This window comes from Anabas testudineus, chromosome 23 (genome assembly GCF_900324465.2).
Source record: "Anabas testudineus chromosome 23, fAnaTes1.2, whole genome shotgun sequence".
Lineage (NCBI taxonomy): Eukaryota > Metazoa > Chordata > Actinopteri > Anabantiformes > Anabantidae > Anabas > Anabas testudineus.
This window is the reverse complement of record NC_046631.1, coordinates 14,087,435-14,107,988: the sequence shown is the minus strand read 5'-3', so window position 1 is coordinate 14,107,988 and position 20,554 is coordinate 14,087,435. Positions and strand designations below refer to the sequence as shown.

The window sequence follows — 20,554 nt, the reverse complement described above, 5'->3', positions numbered from 1 at the left end:
TGTGTTCAGTGTGTTAGCCACATGTTAACAGTATGCTAGCACTGAGTGATGGAGTCCAGCCAGTTTACAAAGATCAGAAGCTGTTGCAGAGCAGCTTTTAGTCCGTTCGGCTCAGGGAGGGTTTTAATTGACCAGTTTAAAGACTGAGGTGAAGCAGGAAAATGTTGACATCTCTCAGAATTAAACACACACACACACTCACACACAGTAATTTCCTGCTTTAACAGGAGTTTTTTCTTGTGTAATGTTTTTGTGATTATGAGGTGAATATTTTCAGGGTTTGATGATTTGGATGTGAACAGCGACGGGACTGAACGTTTTTTAATCTATTTTACATCTTTTCAGGTTCAGTCACCATGGAAACAAACAGAGAAAACTGACAACAGTCAATCAAAGAACACACCAATCGATTAGCATAATAGATCACTGTAACTTGGGGGAGGAGGGACTTGGGTGGGGGCATGCTTGGCTTCTTCCTGGTAGCTGATTGGTTGGTTTGTGAGGAGAACCAATCACAGACAGGCAGTGAAGCATTTTGTTTTCTGATTGGTTCCAGCCAATCAGCGGAATCTCTCAGAATTACCTGCCTAGGGAAGAAGAGGGGGCGGAGTAAAGCCAAGAGGTGGGTGGGGCTTAACTGGCCTTGAGTTTAAAACACACACAGACACGCGCACATACATACACACAGTGTGGCCAGTCCAACAGGTGTAAACAGTAGAAAAAGATTCTTATTGAACTGCTCAGTGTCATCATTATTGTCACACGATTATTATTACTCTTCCAGGCCGCAGCTTGTTCATGGCACAAAACTAAAGTCTAAACAGTAAACCATCAGTCTTTGTCCATTTCATTAGGGATGCTCCGATCAACATCAGTCAACATCAGATAATTATCAGAAAATACTAATTCAGCAACTCAAAACTTCCAGTCCATCGTGACTGCCTGGTCTCCAACTCTAAGATTTGTTGTTGTTTTTCATTTTAGAAAGATCAAAAATATTATGTTTCTACAAAAAAATGTGATGTTGTATTAAAGAATTTCCAGTTTAATTAAACCCTTGTTAGAGTAAAACCTTTAATGGAAACAATGAAAATGTTCATTGTTCAATACAGGACTCCAAATGCAGTCTACAGGTTTCCAGTGCCTTTACTAATGGACTTGTTGAGTACTGACTGATTACCAGCACGTCAGATTTGAATTTGGGCAGATGCATCTTGTCTCAAAGATAAAATTATACTACATCCTGAACTACACCGACCCTTCCTAACACCAACCATCTCTGACTTAAAACTTTACTATTTTCAGTTTTATCTTACACTTCACAATCTCAAGACTAGATCTCAACCGTCTTTACTCCTACACCAAACCATCTGACCACAAACTAATGCTTCTGTCCATAACCCCAGTGGGATTTCCTTTTAATTTGTCACTCTTTGCAGGCCAGAACAAGTGTTGGGCACTGTCAAGGCTGCTGTACAATTCAAAGTGCTTTCAGATTGTCGAACAGCTTTTTAGACTCCCAACAACACTGAGTGTGATCATTGCTACAAAACTTCGTCTGATGGACTCGATGGACTGGACAAACACTCAAGCTGCTTCATAATTGTTAAGACCTATGTACACGGATTCAAGAGTTGCCCGTTTTCCCTTTTAAAATATTCTGAGTTAGTGATTCTAACTTGAACAACAGGACTTCAACCAAAAAGTGGTGGGTTGTAAACAGTTTTCATGTCCAAAAGCTTTTTGTACCATGTTTAACAACAGTAACTATTCAGTAATCAGCATTGGTTTGGACAATCCCAGTAACATCAGCCCCAAACAGCCTGATCGGAACATCCCCAGTCTGCATGGCAACCTGTCTAAGCATCAGCTGGTTCTGGATTCTGGACTTAAGTCCTATCAATCTGTGTGCTATTGTGGTTCTTGGCAAGTACAACCAAAAACCATTGTTATGGTTCTAGTAAGATTGGATGGGCCAGGAGTTACGTTTCTGGGCTCCTAGAAGCAGCGGTCATGGCTCTTGCTTAGTATTCGTGGTTCTGTGATCACTATGACATGAACAAGGACCATGTCTTACAGGTCTTAAGGTAAGACCACTTGCTCTGGCCAAGATTCTCCACTGGCTAAGACCAGAACCCATGTGTCTTGGACCAGTAAGACCATTAGCTGTGGCTTTAGTTCCAGTAGAATCCGTAGCTGTAGTTCTAGGTTTGTAGAACCAGTAACCATTGGCTGTGGCTCTGGCTTCAGTAGACCAGTAGACCTCACTCTTGGCTGGTACAACCAGTACCCATTTATCTTGGACCAGTTGGAACAGTAGCTCTGTCTGTGCCTCCAGCAGGTTCAGTAGTGACTGCAGTAGTCATAGTTCTGGTTCCAGTGATACTGTAGTACCAGTATGCAGAACTGGTTCAGGTGAAAATATCAGGATTTATTATGTTTCAGTGTGCTTTCAGGCTGCTTCAGCAGTTCAGGGCTCAAACTATAGTGAAGTCAAATGTCATCCAGAGGGTGTGGGTAGCACCATGGGGGTCCACTCTGAACCAGTTTGGATGGTTCTAAACCAGTTTGATGCAACTTTGTTTAATCATTCTCCTTGTTGACCTCTGGTTCAGCCTGGTGAGAACCAGTTAGTTTCAGTTAAATCCAGTTTATATCTGCTATAAGGAACTATTATTCACCTGACCCACCCCAAGCCCTGCCCCTAGCCCATCTCCTGGTTGGCTCCACTTGATTGGACCACTATCCTCTCCTGGATGCTCAGAGGGTCCCAGATCGCTTCCAGTTGGCTGATGGGAGTGGCTGCTGTTGTTGGTGCCATCAGTGTGATTTGCCAGCAGAGAGGAGGAGGTGGGGCTTCGGCTGACGACGAGCTCCAGGCGATTTGGAGACTCTGCGATCAGAGGAACTACGAGGCAGCAGTCAAAGTCCCTGGTCCGCACGTGGTTGATCTGTATGACAGAATAAGTACATGGTTATTTGTCCAATGGAACTGTGAAGTACAGAATTTTCCCCGATTTCTGTATTAAATATTTCCCATTGACAATATCATGTGATGTATCACTTATTTATTATTTATTTTGTATTTAAGTATTTTGGGATAAATCTAATACAAAATACTAAGAACTTAAGAAAAATATAATAAAATTAAAGAGCAGAATTTTCAAAAAGCTGAAAGTACAAACCTCTTTATCAGAATTTGAACAGCATATTAGTATTACTTAATTGTATCCCTCAGGCCTATGTGGAAGCATAGGAAACATCTAGGACACTTTTAATGTAAACTAGGATTTTATTTTACTATGAGCCACTGACCAATTTTTACGGGTATGAAACTGACACTGTGCAGTATTCTGATATTCAGACCTGTAGTATTCGGTCGTAAGCTCGGAGTCCACCCTGCTCTGCTGGGCCTCCGGGTCGGATGTTGTTAACATAGACACCACGATCAAGCAAACCGTCTGAAACACTGAAACCAAAGTCCTCCAGGTCGGAGGCCTTCTCTAGAGTCAACTGCAGGCACAGACACATACAGTTAGGATCATAACTAGATTTAAGTCCAGAACCTGCCAAGAGAGATGTTCCCGAGTAGATCACCTTGTGGAGTTCCACAGGGTTCTGGTTTAGGATCTCATTCACTTCCTGCCTCATCTTCCTCATGGCAAAAGCTCTGCGTTGAGGGTCAGATGGTAAGGTGTTGGACCGAGGAGTCACCTGGGAGGATTCAGGGTGGGAGGAATATGACATAATACATATCACATACATAGGTAAGTAGACAATAAGTGTCAGAGGTCAGAGGTCAGGCTCATTTACCTGTGGTCTGGAGCTGCTGCGTTCCTGGAAGCTCGCCTGGCGTCCCAGACTGCTGCGTTGGGGTGTGGGGTCATGGTTTAGACTGAGGGTGGACCCTGACATGATGGTTGCCTGGAGACAACCAATGAGAGTGAAACAGTTAATCCAAGTCATTCAATCAGGAGATGGCTCGTTAAGACCCTAACTGATCCATCGAAACCATGGAGATTAGATAAGGTAACCTGTGGGTACAACCTTTGACCCCAGGTGGCATGATCACACCAGGACAAAACCTGTTTCTAATGATAAATTCTATTGCTGCTGTTCTAGTGAGTGGTTCTATTGTTGTCTATAATGATGTCTAGTAGACCTTGTTTTATTTACAAAATCTACTGTATAATATAATATAATCAGCGTCTACTGACAAGTTTCGAATGTTTCTATTGACAAATCAAAATTCCGTTGAAAGGAGCTGCTCTTAGTTTGACTGAGAGATTCTACTGTTATTTCAACTGTTAGGATCTACATCTATTGATGTAAAGATGTTTCTACTGAAGATATCTACAAACGGAATATATTTTTGTTTTCATTAATCTACTCTTGAATCTACTTTTGTTTCTACTGAATAACCTTGAAATCACAATCTAGCTCACGTCACTCAACGGACTCTCACTTCTCAGCCAATCAAATTCAAAGACTCGTCAGACGCATGCATGACTGACAGATTTGCTTTATGACGGGCAAAACAAACTACCCATCAGGCCTTGCACAAGCTCTCCCAGCATGCCTTGCTCAAAATTGCCATGCCCAGTGCAACACGACTCTGCCACGTGATTGGTCAGAAGCTGGGCGATGTCACTAATATGTCACAATGACGTCACCATGGTCTGCAGCTGGCTGCTGGGGTGCGGTTAGAGTCACATTCAAAAACAGCTAACATGTTTGACAACGCTAAAAAGTCCATTTACAGAAAGGAGAGAGGAGAAGATGGGGGAGCGTTAGTAGTGGGGGAGGAAGGAGGATACCAGAGTGAGGAGGTGCGTCTCGTTTCCAGAGTCCTGGAAGAGAAGGAGTCATTTCTCTTTTCAGCTCAGTCACTAACATTTACTGCTGGATTTCCAAAGAAGGTTAAAACACGTAACTCGTTTATGGGGTCAGGAAAGTGACTTTAAATTTTGGCATTGAAAATAAAATTTGAATAAAAGGAAACATATTAGTAACTAAAACAGACTTTGGTCTAAGAGTAAGACTTTATAAGGGACTTGTATAATCTAGTAAGAACCACTTACAAAAACAAGAAATGGGTAAGAGAAACTAACAGCTGCATTTTAGGAAACTTGGAAAAACTATTGTGAATTTCAGTGAAAGATATCAAGCTCGACCTCTTGGAGAACGTTTGATTGTAAGAATCTTTTCATCACACCTGTTCAGAAATCAGGGTCTTCCAGCTGCTGGAGGAATTGTGGCTCTACTACCACATGTTGTAGGCCAAAAAGTAAACCCTCTTTGGTGTAAGATTCAGAATTAGTCGCTGTGTGTGGAATACAAATTACTTCTGATTAGGACGAACTCCTCTTTGCGCTCCACATGCAGCAGCCTGTGTTTCCTTTGTCGATTCCGTTTTTGTTTTTTGATCCCAAATTTTTTTTTTAGAGGCAAAATATTAAACCACTGTCCTGGCACCATCCTACAGCAGTACAGCCCTAAAGTACTGCTACTTTATAGAGCTGGGCAATAATTACACTACATTTGTTAAGTACTACAGATAGGTGGCCACGTGTGTTTAGGCAGCATTTTAAAAGGTACTGTTGTTAAAACTGAGTATAAATTATACCCAGCCCCTGGTACTACAAATATTACTACAAATAATAATACAGCTACTGCACCTACTACTACTACTAACAGTAGTAACTTTAGCAGTACTACTCACCTCCAGTTCCCTCAGGATGCCGCTCTGGCCACAGGTCTCCAGATCCTCCAGAGCCTGAGACCAGAAGTTCTCCTCCTGGTCTGGTTCGGTGCCGTCATGGCCCACAGTGAACCTGAAGGAGAGGTCAAAGGTCAGTCAATCAGAGAAGAACACACACACACACACACACACACACACACACACACACAGAGGAGGCTGGTGACGGACGGGTCATGCTGGTGACAGTGTGAGGAGACGTGCAGCAACAGCATACACATCCACAAGGTGTATGTGGTAGAGTGGTGGGGGTCAAAGGTCACCAGGTGAGGTTTTCTGTTGGTCAGACAGGTGGAGAACTGTGTGGGGGTTAAAGGTCAAAGGTCAGTGTGGTACCTGCTGTCAGTGATTAGACCGCTGGGCAGATTACAGGCTCTGCAGACAGAGACACACTGCTGTTACTGCTGTTAGCTCAATGCTAGTAGCAGGTGAGTAACCTGATTTCTCCCGTACCTCAGACAAACACGTACACTGTGAAAAGTGACTTATTTATATGTCTGCTGGACACTTTGTGTTGGGACTGTGTGCGGAAAGACACGGTTTAAACATGAGGCAGTATAGTGGGATGGTTTTCCCTTTGCTCCAGCATCTCGTCTCTTCTGAAAGTAGCAGAGTGATGAGTGTCTGCAGCGTTTCTTCTGCACATGCGTCTCATAAAAAGCAGCCACGTAGCAGAAATCCGAGTTCTCTTCCTGAGAAAATCAGGTTTCTCTGATCCCCGATCCTTTACCTCAGGTTATAACTGCATTTTTAGGCTATTTAAACTCGTTTAAGTATTTAAATCTTAGATTTTTTAACTCACCCTCCGAGTGGTGGGCGGTCCCAGTCGTCATCACTTAGACCCAGATCTGACAGCGGATTGGTTCTCTGGCGAGTGGAGGATGACGATTGGCTGTTGGAGGTCTTGTTGCTGCGCCACTCGTGGAAACTGTACGGAGACGACTGAAATGGTGGAGCTACAAACAAACAGACATTGTACAGATTAGTAAACAGGCCTGTAGGTCTCACAGCTCAGATACAAGATGGCTTAAACAGAGGAGAGTCAGGAAGAGGTCAAAGGTCAGGGTCCCACCCGGAGTGGTGAAGCTGCTGTCCATGTTTGATCCATCCCAGGACTCGACAGCGCTGTCAACCGACGGCAGTGTGTTGAACGCTCTCTGACTGGACCGAGGCGCGACCATGACGACCGGCTCCTCCTCTCCGTCCTGGTTGTCCTCACAGAGTCCCGTCCCCAGGCCCAGACCGGGACCGATCACACAGGACTTGGGGCTTGACACTAAACAGAACCAGAAGTTTGTTTCTGCTTGTTGTAAAATATTATTTCATTTATTAAGTTTAACCTGACAAAGCAGAAAACGCTGGAGTGCAAAGGTTTCAGACATCAACCACCAAAGAGTCACAACCGTCTGCGCTGTTCTAAAAACGTAGGATGGTCATAGCAGATAGCTTCAGATAGGTTTCTCTGTTTCACTAGACTGTGTATGAATTTCAGTTTTAAATAAAAACTATTCATATAATTATTTTTTTATCTGTCGTCTCATCTTCGGTCAGTAGATGTCCTCAGTCTCTCCTCTGCTGCCAGACACACGCTCACCTCACTGGAGCCTCGTTATAGTGACTACACCAAGTTTAACACACATTAGAAACTTTCTCACACTCTGCAGCTTTGACTTCTTTCAGTTAACATTTTATTACAGTTTTATAAATCTGAATATTATTGTATGTAAGAACAGTTAAAGGTTCCTGGATTCCTAATATCCCCTCTCGCTCTGTCTCTAAGCCGCCGCATCACCCTCACTATACACAACATTCAGCTTGAATACAGCGACTGCAGCTTTTATTATTTTGTAGACAGTATTTCACAGCACTGTAATTGTTCAGTGGATTGTGATCTTTATATGAACTGTACCCCGTAATGGTTGTAAAATACTGGTTGTAGATGTTTGTGTACAGACAGTACGTACGTTCTCCCTGCTTCTTAATCTTCAGTGTGACCGTCTCTCCTGCTTGCTGCAGCAGACTGATTGCTTCACTCAGTGGTTTTCCCTTCAGGCTGCTGCTGTTGATCGCCAGGATACGATCCCCCACGTGAATCGCACCGGTCCTGCAACACACACAGAAGAGTGCATCGGGCCGATGTTAGTGCACCCTGCAGAAACTGAATGAACACTAATGATATTACCAGTTATTAGTCATTAGTCAGTAGGAGGAACACACACGAGGAGCAATGTGGGATTATACTGTCCGGTTCAAAGACCAACAACAAATGGTGTTGTCCTGCACTAATAATGTTCAATAACACTGAATAATATTCAGTGTCATCTCTGTTGTTTTGTCCTGCTCATTTACATGACATGAGGCGTTCAGAATATTAGGAACACACTAATATAATATGTAATATATATTATATAATATAACACAGTACATATAATTGAATTTATACATTTCAGCAAACAGCATGAATTTCATGTTAATATACTGTATCTGTACATGTACCTCTCTGCTAGCCCCCCCTTGCTCAGTGAGGAAATGATGATGGGGTCGAAGGGCTCCTCTGTGCCTGAGATGGTGATTCCCAGTGGGCCTCCGTACCGCTGCAGCTCCACGGTGTAGATGATGCTGCCGGACACCTCCTGCTCATCTGAAACATTTCATAAAGGTTCATTCACATGCTGACACAGAGATCAAAGCACAGACAGAGTCTCCCTCATTTTCATAGGGTTCTTCGTACAAATGCCTGGGTGCTACCATAGATGCCACCCAATCATTTATTTGTAAGAAGTTAGAGCCTCATGTTTACTTCTTTCCTAAAAATGCCAGAAAGACAGAGAAATATTCTCCAAATGCTAAACCTAATTCTGGGGATTATGTTTCCTTGTGGATGTGTGAGGTGGTGACAGGGCAGCGTGATAAATTAGAGACAGATGCATCAACCTCTGCAGAGGGAGGCGTCTTCCACCTGAACAGAGGCTGTAATATAAACTCCTGATACCAGAGTTGTCTTCGTCTTTGCGGATCTTCAGTTTGACGAGCTCCTCACACTGCTGAAGGATCTGAACAGCTTCCTCCATCGAGCAGTTCTCCACACGGATGTTATCTATGGCCAGCAGCTTGTCCCCGAGCTCCAGCGTTCCCGTCCTAAAGGTAAAAAGAAAACACACCTTACACAGATCCTGTTCTGTTAAAACCAATTAAGCACACAGACAGATGACAGAGCTTCAACACAGCTGGAACTTCACTGTGAGGATATTTGTTAGCACCTTTTTCTCATATTGAAACACAAACTTAAAACTTATTTTATGAATTGATTTTGTAGTATCATAATTTAAAATGAATAATAATAGTTCAGAATAAAAAAAGCAATAACAAATATTTAATATACATAATGGCAGGAGTAGAGCTTAATATGCCTAATCTAAGGAGTTCTCACTGCAATTATCTTTACTAGAGGTGTAAGAAAAGTAAAATAAGAAATAAATAATAATAAAAGACATCGGTTATTTTGTGTTGTGTTTAAACCCCAGACCATTAGATGGCAGTGTTGTGTAGGTTGTAAGTTTTTTTTACTCATAATTTAGGCGTATAATGTTTGTGTTCTTTATGCAAAAGTCTTCTTAAAATTAGATTAGAAAATCTAAATATATTGCATTGATTACAAAATATGATTTAAATGAATATCTAAATCCGTATGTGAGTAAACTTTCATTTATACATTAACGTTAAATAAACATATTAATAAATGTGCATATACTTTATATTTTACCCTGTTTATAACTACTAATCTTTGTCAACTGATCAAAAAGCAGTTGTCTGTAAACCAACTGCACTGATTTACACTGATAAGTGTTTCTCAGTTTACATAGACGAGGGTGAGGGCAGAATTTTAGGAACTTTTCACTACAATGAGCTCCAAATAATAAACATACCGTAGTTGAATCACCTGAAAACCTAATAAATAATAATAAATATACCTAATAAAGCAGCCAACGAATCTCTGTATATATATACCTGTGTGCGACGCTGCCTTTCTTGATGTCTGAGATGATCAGAGGATCACCAGGTTGCTTATACATATTTGAGTTTAAAATATTAACATACTGTAGCACCTATGGTATCAGATGACCCAAGTTTTAAGTCAGCAAAAGTTTTGGAACATCTCACTGACAGGTGGTTCTTGATCTTGGCTTCACCTGTGTTTTCAGACTGTATTTGTATTTGTTTAAAAAATAATAGGTGAACATGGACGTCAGAGAGATGTTGATCGGAGAAAATCAAGCCATTCCCTATTAGAGAAGAGGGAACAAGAGAAAAACAACAACCTGTAGTGTCCTGAAAAAGAAAGAAACCACTGGTGCACAGAACAGGTCGGCCCAAGAAGTCAACAGCTGATGACAGAAGCTTTGAAAGATCTGTGAAGAAAAACCCAAAACAACAGTTAGTGACATTAGCAACAACCTCCACAGATCAGAGTGAAGGTATAAAGTCCAGCATTCAAATAAGACTTCATCAGCACAAACAACTGATTAACAATTAATTTACTGAGTTTCCCTCCTTTAAAATGTGGGCTCTCTGATATTTTCTACATAGTTTAATAAACTGTATCTACATGGAAATCAAAAACTTTTCCATTCATCTTTGGATTTTAAACCCAAACGTCTTCAGTGAGCAGCAAACAAATGAATTAGCTTCGCTTGTAAACAAGGTGATAACATCAGATGAAAGTCCTGAAGCAGGTCTTTTGTCATTACATTTTTTATATGAAGTCCGACTGTTTTATGAGTTGTTGTTTGTGTATAAGCAGTGAAACATTATTTCTTACAAACCCGAGCTGTGCTGTAGTAATATCTGGAACATTATTACGATGTATTTGCAAGTTTTTATACCTTTTTATCAGGAGGTCTGGGACAGTGTTTAGCTTTGTATCATAAGAGTGTTTGAAAGAAACTTAATAAAAAAACAACTACTTTTAAATTATATTTGTACGGACTGGACTTTAATGTTTTACATTTGTCCTTTGTTCTACAAAAATATGTTCCGAGATGATCACTGATTTTAATTTACCATATAATACATTACATTTGGTGGCGTTTTGAATTTCAGGTGTTTGTGAGTATTTAGAACAAAGATCTGCAAAACTGTGCAGAACTAATTCTAGTTCTCATCAGCACTTTGTGTGGGGGTGGCAGGTCTTCCAGTCTAAGAACTCGCTGGTGAAACTGTGACGTCTTTCTTTATGTACAGCCTGTACTGTGGAGAAAGAGAGATGCTTCTGTCCTACATCAGGAGGAGGAGGAGGAGGCTCAGCTTTCATCTTCGCTTAGTTATGGTGTGTGTGTGTTTTCAGGGTCTCATTGTGTTTCTGAGCTCAGCTGCTGGAACCAAACTGAAGAGAGACATAACAGGACAGAGCAGATCTAGAGCAGATTAGAATAAATAGAACATTAAATAGAACCAAGCTGAAGATCAAAATGGATTCGAGTGGAATAAAACAAAACACTGATTCAGTAGGATGAGTGAAGTTATAGTGAACCTGCTGTGATTTGAAATCGTGTTAATTAAACTCGCTGATTTGAGCAGAGTGCACAGTGTTGGTGTCTGTGTCTCATGCAGGTCCTGTACTTTTTACTTTGGTCTGACGTTACATATATATTTTAGTGGTTTTGTGTCCATGTTACACAAAGTTCGACGAGGTGAATGTGTTTTTGCTTGTTGACTCGTAGTGAAAAGTCCAGATTTCAGTCAGTTTGTGTTGTTTTCAAGAGAACAGAGTTCGGCCCACAGGAAGACTTCCACAAGCTGGCCAGTCACAATCAGATGGGATGGGGAGAAGGGGCCTTAAAGACACAAGACACGTATTTGTACTTTTTAAACCTGAAAATCATATGATCTTGTATCAGCGGAGCCTGGAATAAAACCTAAACCCTAAATTAGGCAGAATATAGGAGCCCTTGAAGTGCAAACTTAACTTACTTGTACTTTAGGTATTTTCATCTAAGTTGCTTCTTAAAACTACTTGAATATTTTCCTTTAAATAATCTAAATGTTTAATAGCGGCTGGATAGCGTAGTGGTAAGATCGCCGCCCTCCATGCAGGAGAATGGGTTTGAATCCTGGGCAGGACCTCCTTACGCCTGTGCCTTGTACGTCGCTTCGGATAAACGTGTCTGCCAAATGATTAAATAGAAATGTAATAGTTGGCAAGAACTGTTTTCCTGAACGATCTATTCAGTAACTGAGGAGATAATGAATCCTTAAAATCCTGGAATCATTTTCAAATTCCAATCTCCTGGCTTCCTTTAGGGTTGCTCTAAAATCACATTGTGACTTTTTGCATCATGATTAATTTGAGTATCTGTAGAAGTCACTTGAGGGCAGTGCACACTGGTTTTGTAGCTGCAATTAATTTCCAGTGAATAATTCATTTATTCTAATCTTATGTGCTGTACTTTCTAACAGTTTGATTTTATATTAGCTGTTAACAGAGGTGATTGTGGGTTTTTTTCTGTCAGGCATCCACATATTTTTCTTTATACCAGTCAGATACATTTTCCAGTCAATCAATCAATCATCCAGTAAAATCACTGCATCTAAACCGGTCTACTCGACTTCAGGACTCATGATTTGCTCTCTCAGCACAACTCAGTTGAGTTGTCAGACTTCTCATCTGTGCGATGACATCACCAGGGAGTCTCCCTATGGACTGCTGTGATTGGCCCAGACTGAGATAGACCACAGTGTTCCCCACAGGGATTGGTCTCTGTACTGATGAGGTCACCTCTATCTGCCTGGAGTTTTTTTATTCATGAGGACTGGCTGACTCTCAGTAGCAGCTTTAGACTGCAAACCGGACAGATGATTGGTCAGGAGAAGTCATTTCGTCTGTTTTCAGAGCATTGGTAGATGCTAACACGTAGCATGACCTGAAGCTGAGGATGCTAACATGTTAAATTACTGGCTAGTGGGGCCAGGCAGTATATATTTGTAGAATTACAGTAGCTTACCTTTATTTTAAAGACACCTTACCTGAGATGTATTTTTGTAGCAGAAGAGATGCGACGTCTGATGATGGTGGTGAGTACAGATGCCTCTTGGGAGCCTTCATTTCAGGTAGATGCTGTAATCTGTAGGATATCTGTCAGTGAACGTGACGTTTATGACAAAAACGTGGTTTTTATTTGAGCAGAAACTGGTTGAGGTTTGGAGCCTTTGGAGCATTAAAGACACTGGATTAACAAGTCAGATCAGCTGGTAGAACTGAACCATCCAAATAATGGTCAGCAGAGTGGTTCTAGGAACTGGCAAAGGTTCTGAACTGGTTAGCAGAAGTAGTGAATAACCAGTGACAGGTATCGTAACTGTTAGAATAACTGGTAAATGTCTGCAACCAGTCTGCAAAAGGAGTTGAACCTGTTCTAGGACGAGCTGCAGCTTCTCAGTGCTACTGGTGGAGCGGTGGAACCACTAGAAAGGACGGTAGAGATATGGAACCAATACTGTATGTGCTCCTTTGTGTTTCAGATGAAGGGCCGTACACCAAACACTCTGCCGGGTCGAGACCTTCAGATGGAGCGTTGGCCATCAGGCGACAGAGTATACCAGGTAACTCACACTCATACTCATCTATCACAGCTCAGTCATCATCTCATTCTTCTCAGCTCTGAAGATGGAACACATGCTGAAACACAGAGTTAGTTGATGTCTTCTATTTGTGTTTACAGCAGTGTTATTGTCATGATAGTAAAAATGCTGATGACAGCATTTGGACAGTTCCAGTTTCTCTAACTGGTTCTGAGGTTTGACCAGTTAGTTTCAATATTTGGCCAGTGCCAGGACCATCAACCTCTACCACTTGATGGTTGAAGGTTTTGGAGCATTTCTGGTAAAATCTGAAGCTTTAACCAAACTCTGAGATCTTTCAGTAGTAAGTTCCTCTAAAGTTTCCATCTCTGCCGCAGTAAAACTCAGAATCAAAGTTTGGGGTTTTCAACCAGCACAGACTGTGAGTCAGTGCTGGTTGTTAGAAAAGTTGAAGGGGACGAAGCCTCTTTGGAGAGTGAAGATGAGAGAGGAGGAGACAGTGATGGTCACTACCAAAGATCAGCTGTCTTAATCCTGTCTGAATGAACGAGGGTGAAGCCCTCTGCGGTTGTTATTAAAATAAAACATTTTAATGAAGTCCTGCTCTGAGGTTCAGTCACATCACACTGTTCCAGGTCTGGACTGAAATATATGCCTCTCTCACCCTATTCGTCTTTCCCACTGTTAAATATTTCAGGTGTTTGATGAAATATGGATGGGCGACAGAATAGAAGATGACTTCACTTCTCTCTTTGTCCAGATTATTATTTTATTTCTTTGATGAGAGACAGTTAGAGAAGGAACTGTGGAGTCAGAGATAGGAAAGAGGTTCAGGTGGAACAAACCGAACGGGCAGATATGAAGCTGAATTGTGCTGTAAATTATTTCTCTGTGAGAAAAGACGTTCGACGTGTCCTTCTTACTGTGATGTAGATGAGTTTCGGGGATGCTCCGTGGTGGAGCTGATGAAGAAGGAGGGTACGACGCTCGGACTGACGGTTTCAGGAGGTATCGACAAGGATGGAAAACCCCGGGTTTCAAACCTGCGACAGGGAGGCATCGCTGCCAGGTAACATCAGTTTGTATGAATCAGTTTTGTCACTTTTCAAATTTACACCAACTTTTTGGCAAGGAAAAGTAAGAATGAGCTGGTTTTCCGCATTAATTGTTGTTAAAATCTATCAATGTTTGTTAATCAGGGTTTAATAACCAGTTGAACCTCCTTTGGCAGCAGTAACCTTAGACAAGCTTCCTATAGCTGCAGATCAGAACTTGGATTCTGGACCATTCTCGATTCACAGAGCTACTTCAGCTCAGACATATCCTCAGGATATCTGTTGGGTTGAGGTTGTTCTGAGGCCGTGTGGGGAGCTGCACAAAACATCTTTATGAACTTGTACAGCAGGCAGGAAAGATATTTGCAAAAAGACAGGAACACGTTGACATCAGGAGTAAAATCTTTGATGTTTCTGCAACAACGTGGCTCCTCAGAGCTTGAAATGGAAAACAGGTCACGTTAGATATAAAGCCTGCAGGACATGTAACAGTGTACAAAATATGGAAAGGGGTAGGTTGGACATACTGAGGAACTAAAACAATAAAAACAAATGATGACTTTGATGTTTAGGGTCATTGTCCTGCTTAAACTTGTGGACAGCCACCCTGACGTTCTCCTGCAGGACAACCTGATAAACTTGAGAATTAATTTTCCCTCCATGATGGTGCAGAGGCAGCAAAGCAGCTCCAAATCATGATGCTCCCTCCACCACACTTCACTACTTCACGTTTTCTTTACTCCACAATTCGAGATGTCTGCACGATTCTCTGTGTTTATCTGTAGAAGTGATGAAATAAGAGCTGATGTTTGACTGTTTGTTCAGGAGCGACCAGTTGAACGTGGGCGACTACATCCGCTCTGTTAACGGCATCAACTTGGCCAAGTTCAGACATGATGAAATCATCAGTCTGCTGAAGAACGTGGGGGAGCGAGTCGTCCTGGAGGTCGAGTACGAACTGCCGCCTGTCTGTAAGTAACAGCATTATCACCAGCATTACTAGAACTGTAGTAAATACATGCTGTATATAGTTTATATTATTATTCTTGTATCAGTACTCAGTACTGCCAGTACTCAGAGTACTGGCAAGTACTCAAAGTTCAGTACTTGTACTTAGTCTTGCAAGTTTATACTTGCTCAACAATAACAAGGATTCTAAGGTTCACCGTGCATGCGATGCTGATGTGTTGATGTTGTTTTGCAGCCGTGCAGGGGTCAGGGGTCATGTTTAAGAACGTGGAGGTCACGCTGCACAAAGACGGAAACAGCTTCGGCTTCGTTATCAGAGGTAAGAGGAGTATTTATATTTTGAATAACTGTACTCAGTACTCATATGTTTACTTAAGTAAAAGTAGAAATACCAGAGTGTAAAGAGTAGCAGCATTCAAAATGTTACTCAAGTACAAAGTACAGAAGTAATTAAGTAACGTAGTAAAAGTGAAAGTATGAAGTAGCAGAAAAAGAAAATACTGAGTGAAGTACAAATACCTCTCCAGCATTAAATAAATACACAACATAACCTTTTTTTTTTTGCAGGTGGAGCCCATGAAGACAGGAACAAGTCTCGGCCCATCGTCATAACCACCACCAGGCCAGGTGGACCGGCCGACAGGTAAACGACCTCTGACCTTTGCGTTTGTCCTGATTTTGATTTAGTTTTATTTTTTAATCAGATTTTAGTTGATTTGATTTAAAGATATTTTATATTTTACTGTGTAGACAGTATTCAAGTTTTCTATTCTATTTGGAATATTTTACATTTGATATTTACATGTTTGACCTTAATATTATTATCTTGCTGTTCCTTATTTCCAACATTGCACCTTTTAATATAATTTTTTATTAATTCTATTCCTTTCTTTCTTAATAACGTGTTATTTTTTAATAGTCATCATAAATATAATACAGATTATCATCCTTTTTGTTTTATCAACATAAAACAGATGTAAATTCAGGATCCTCGGTACAAACTAAAAAGTGTTTTCTCTCTCTCTCTCTTTCCAGAGAAGGTACCATAAAGCCGGGAGATCGGCTGCTGAGCGTCGACGGGATTCGGCTCCACGGGAGCACGTTATCTGAGGCCATGAGCATCCTGAAACAGTGCGGCCAGGAAGCAACGCTGCTGATCGAGTACGACGTCTCAGTGATGGGTCAGTTCTCACAAAGTTCCAGATTTGTTCTCCCAGTTTTCATTGTTCTAACTTTATTCTTACGTTACATCTCTGTTTTCCATCGCTCAGACTCGGTTGCCACGGCGTCAGGGCCCCTGCTGGTTGAGGTTGCTAAGGCAACAGGCTCCAGTCTCGGCGTGGCTCTGTCCACTTCCATGTTCTGCAACAAGCAGGTCATCATCATCGACAAGGTTAAACCAGCCAGCATAGCAGACAGGTACCTGACCTCTGACCTCTACAGGTGTCAGTGTGTTTGTGTATAACAGCAGAACGTATTTCAGCAAATTTATTTAATGTTATACTTAGTTTTATTATTCATCTTACAGAAGTTCCTAACCTCGACTATGTGTGTGTAGCTTTCACTGTGTATTAATGGGTGTGTGTGTGTGTGTGTGTAGGTGCGGTGCTCTTCATGCAGGAGATCACATCCTGTCTGTTGATGGGAAATCAATGGAGTTTTGTTCTCTGGCTGAAGCCACTCAGCTGCTCTCTGCCTCCTGTCAGACCGTCCGCTTGGAAATCCTGCCGCAACACCAGGCCCGACCGGCCCTGAACGCCCCACAGCACGGTATAAACACACATCTATCACACCCATTGGTCCCTGAATGCACCACAGCAACGAATAAAAACACATGAACTCTAGAAATGAGTGGACTAATATAAACACAGAAAAGATTACATAAACAGATGTAATCTTTTTTAAACCAGTCACCTGACCTCTGACCTTTCCTCTTGTTTTAACCTAAACAACCCTACGGTGTGTGTGTGTGTGCAGTCAAGGTGCAGCGTAGTCCTCGCCCCCTCCCCTGGGAAACCGGAGGGTCTGCTCCCGTCCTCCCCCCTTACCACTACAACACGTACCACCCCGACCAATCAGCTGCCAGATCGCACAACCGCCATACAAACAACCCTTGTACGTCCACCTCTCTTTCTTTTCTTCTGAGCTGAAAGGATTTTAATACTTCCTCTGTCCTTCAGCGTCTCTCTCTGAAGCATGATGATGTTTTATTTTGAAAGCCTAACATCCTCTCTCTCTCTCTCTCTCTCTGCAGCGCTCAGCCACTCGTTCTCTCCTGGCTCCATGTCGGCCTATAGTCTCTCGTCCCTCAACATGAGCACCCTGCCCAGGAACATGTATCCCACGAGTCCACGGGGCACACTCATGAGGAGGAAGGCCAAGAAGAAGGACTTTAAGAGCTCATGTGAGTCCCAACAATGACGCTCCATCTTGTGTTCCATGGCAGAAAACCACCTTGAACCAGCAGCCTCACATGCGTTAGAGGAAGTGGGGCTCTAACAAAAAAATGTTACCGAGTTGCATTATGGGAAACGTAGGATCCATCGTAACTGTAGCTAATTTGTGTCTCTTCTCTCTGCGTGTCCATCAGTGTCTCTTGCGTCCAGCACCGTAGGTCTCGCCGGGCAGGTTGTTCACACGGAAACCACGGAGGTGATGTTGCTAGGTGACGGCATCATGGGGTTCGGCCTGCAGCTGCAGGGCGGAGTCTTCGCCACGGAAACATTATCTTCGCCGCCGCTCATCGCTTACATCGACCCCGATAGCCCGGCTGAGCGGTAAACACGCACAGTGTCAAATATTATTCACTGATGATTAAATCAGCTCAAGTATCTGGGCAATTGGCAATTTAATTTAACTTATGTTATCTATTGGATTAATCAGCTGATCATTTCCACATTTATTTTAATCCTGTTATTTTCTTAATATTTATTTTATGTCCCTTAGCAGTGGGCATTACAATTAGTTTGTTAGGTGGACGAAACAATGAGTCACGATGTCATCACCATAAGGGATAAAAAATAGCATAAATAAAAAATAAATATCTCCCCAAATTATTTTATTTTTGTATTTGATTTGTCTTTTTAAACAAATAATTAATTATTTATTCAAATCCCTAATTAGTTTTTCATGTTTTCGTCATGTTGATATGTATAAAACCAAAAGATACGAACAAATACTTGTTAATATGAAAATTTCCATGTTGCATTGTTTTGTCTCCATCTTTGATTTTGCAGGCTAACCTCTGTCATCTGTGTGTATGTGTGTGTGTGTGTTTGCAGATGTGGAATCCTGCAGATCGGCGACAGGATTTTGTCCATAAATGGAGTTCCTACTGAAGACTCCACTTTAGAAGAAACCAATCAGCTGCTCAGAGACTCGTCCATCACAGCTCAGCTCACGCTGGAGATCGAGTTTGACGTGGCTGGTAACAAACACACAAACACAGCCTTCGTTTATTTGTTCCAGTTTTAAAAAATTCACCTTTGAATCACCTTTGTCCAGCAGTTAAATTTAGCACCTGATTTGTCTCAGAAGCTGAAACAAACACAGACACAGTAATATTCTTTTATCCAACATTAATCCACAATAACAGCAACACTACAGGTTGATAAGCTCACGTTAAAACCCTGAAAATCCCAACACGTTAAATGCTTAATCAGAAAATTACATTTATTTATAAACTGAGGTATTAATTGAATAATTTAAATATCTGTGCAGTTTAAATTTATTGTTTAAATTGGATGTATGATTTGTTTTGTTTGTATAATGTAATAAATCACTTTTAATTCTAAAAAAATAAAAATAATTTGCACACATTGGTACTTTACAAGTTTCTGTGCCATATACAACATTGCTATATTTATTTCAAACAAATGTAATAATAATTTGTTGAATACTGCACTCTGTCATTAGTACGTATGTTTTTTGTTGTTTGTTTTGTTTTATTTCTAGTGAGAATGTGAAACCCGCCTAAAAAAAAAAGAAAGAAAGAATAATAAAATCTCAGGAGCACGAGAAACCAGTTCTTTCAGAATTAGGCGAACGTTTTATTTCCCGACATGTAATTCATTCTCTTTGCATTTTGTGAACATCCACCTATTTCCACACAGCTGACCAGATGATTGTAATCGTTCATAAATGAATTATCTGATTAAGACTGATGTATCCCTACATGGGAAAAAGGTGATTGTCTGTTAAAGCCGTATCTCCAGCAGTCTTTACGTAAAAATAAAATAAAAAACATGTTCCAAATGAAAAGATTTCAATTTAGGGGCTCTGTACATTAGTGAATTTGTCCCGTGGTCTGATGATGAACCTTACAACATACTATTATTACTATTTAACTTAGTTGAAATCTCATGTTATTGTGTTAAAAACATGAATATTTGTCAGTAGCTGCTGTTCGGTGTCTGTTTCGTCTTGTTTTGTCTGACTCACCATCAGTCTGTGTTTAGTTCTGCTTCTCTGGCGTCTCCCTGTAATTTGTCAGACTCTTTATCAATGTTACAGTGTAAATAACCACCTACAGCCAAAATCAACACAACATGCTGTCGATGACTCACAGACAGTGAATAATCTCCCGAGTTAGTGAACCAGATATCACTGGTGATAATCACAGAATAATGAAAAGCTTCTGTAGTGTTTTAATCAGTAACTACTATTACTAATATTAGTATTTTAGTGTATGAAACACTTACCTATCTGTTGCACATTACACTGAAACTGGCTGTTTATCATCTCTGTCTGTCTCTCAGAGTCGGTCATCCCCAGTTCTGGGACGTTCCACGTGAAGCTCCCGAAGAAACCGGGAGTGGAGCTGGGAATCACCATCAGCTGTGAGTAAAGACGTACATGAACATCAACAGAAACACATAGGTGAACTCAGGAACATCAAGATGGTCACTAGACAAAAAACGACTGTGATGGATGACAGAAGAATTCTTGCCCTGGTGAAGGGAAATGTTCTTTTCAATTTGAATACTTTAGGTGCATACATCTGGGATTTTAAACACATCATTTTACATTCGGCCTGGTCCTCCTCAAGCTTTGATTTGTCAGTTTCCTGCTTTGAATTCATTTCCCAGTTTATTAGTCAATCTTTACTTCTCGTAGTTGTGGAGTCAACACACTGAATTATTGACAGTTTTCTGTTTGAACATTTCCTTCTGTGTTTGCAGCTCCGTCCACAGGA

The 20,554-nt window shown here is 41.3% G+C and overlaps 2 protein-coding genes across 2 annotated transcripts in view; one reads left to right on the top strand and one right to left on the bottom strand.

The window, feature by feature from the left end:
* Positions 1-744: 744 nt before the first annotated feature.
* Positions 745-9,831, bottom strand: LOC113162862 (glutamate receptor-interacting protein 1-like). Its single transcript, XM_026361098.1, has 11 exons — positions 9,767-9,831; positions 8,751-8,896; positions 8,255-8,399; positions 7,723-7,862; positions 6,831-7,034; positions 6,561-6,714; positions 5,723-5,834; positions 3,814-3,924; positions 3,598-3,714; positions 3,367-3,513; positions 745-2,951 (listed from the first exon to the last, which is right to left on the bottom strand). The coding sequence occupies exons 1-11, from the start codon at positions 9,829-9,831 to the stop codon at positions 2,661-2,663; spliced, it is 1,632 nt and encodes a 543-aa protein (XP_026216883.1). The 3' UTR covers positions 745-2,660.
* Positions 9,832-13,239: 3,408 nt separating this feature from the next.
* LOC113162861 (glutamate receptor-interacting protein 1-like) overlaps positions 13,240-20,554 on the top strand; it is an 18,611-nt gene continuing 11,296 nt past the window's right edge. Inside the window, exons 1-14 of the mRNA XM_026361095.1 lie at positions 13,240-13,357; positions 14,270-14,405; positions 15,217-15,362; positions 15,596-15,679; positions 15,928-16,003; positions 16,396-16,541; positions 16,632-16,779; positions 16,961-17,130; positions 17,338-17,475; positions 17,615-17,764; positions 17,951-18,137; positions 18,642-18,787; positions 20,118-20,198; positions 20,541-20,552. Coding sequence (XP_026216880.1) covers positions 13,240-13,357; positions 14,270-14,405; positions 15,217-15,362; positions 15,596-15,679; positions 15,928-16,003; positions 16,396-16,541; positions 16,632-16,779; positions 16,961-17,130; positions 17,338-17,475; positions 17,615-17,764; positions 17,951-18,137; positions 18,642-18,787; positions 20,118-20,198; positions 20,541-20,552 — 1,738 coding nt within the window. The remainder of the gene's footprint in view (positions 13,358-14,269; positions 14,406-15,216; positions 15,363-15,595; positions 15,680-15,927; positions 16,004-16,395; positions 16,542-16,631; positions 16,780-16,960; positions 17,131-17,337; positions 17,476-17,614; positions 17,765-17,950; positions 18,138-18,641; positions 18,788-20,117; positions 20,199-20,540; positions 20,553-20,554) is intronic.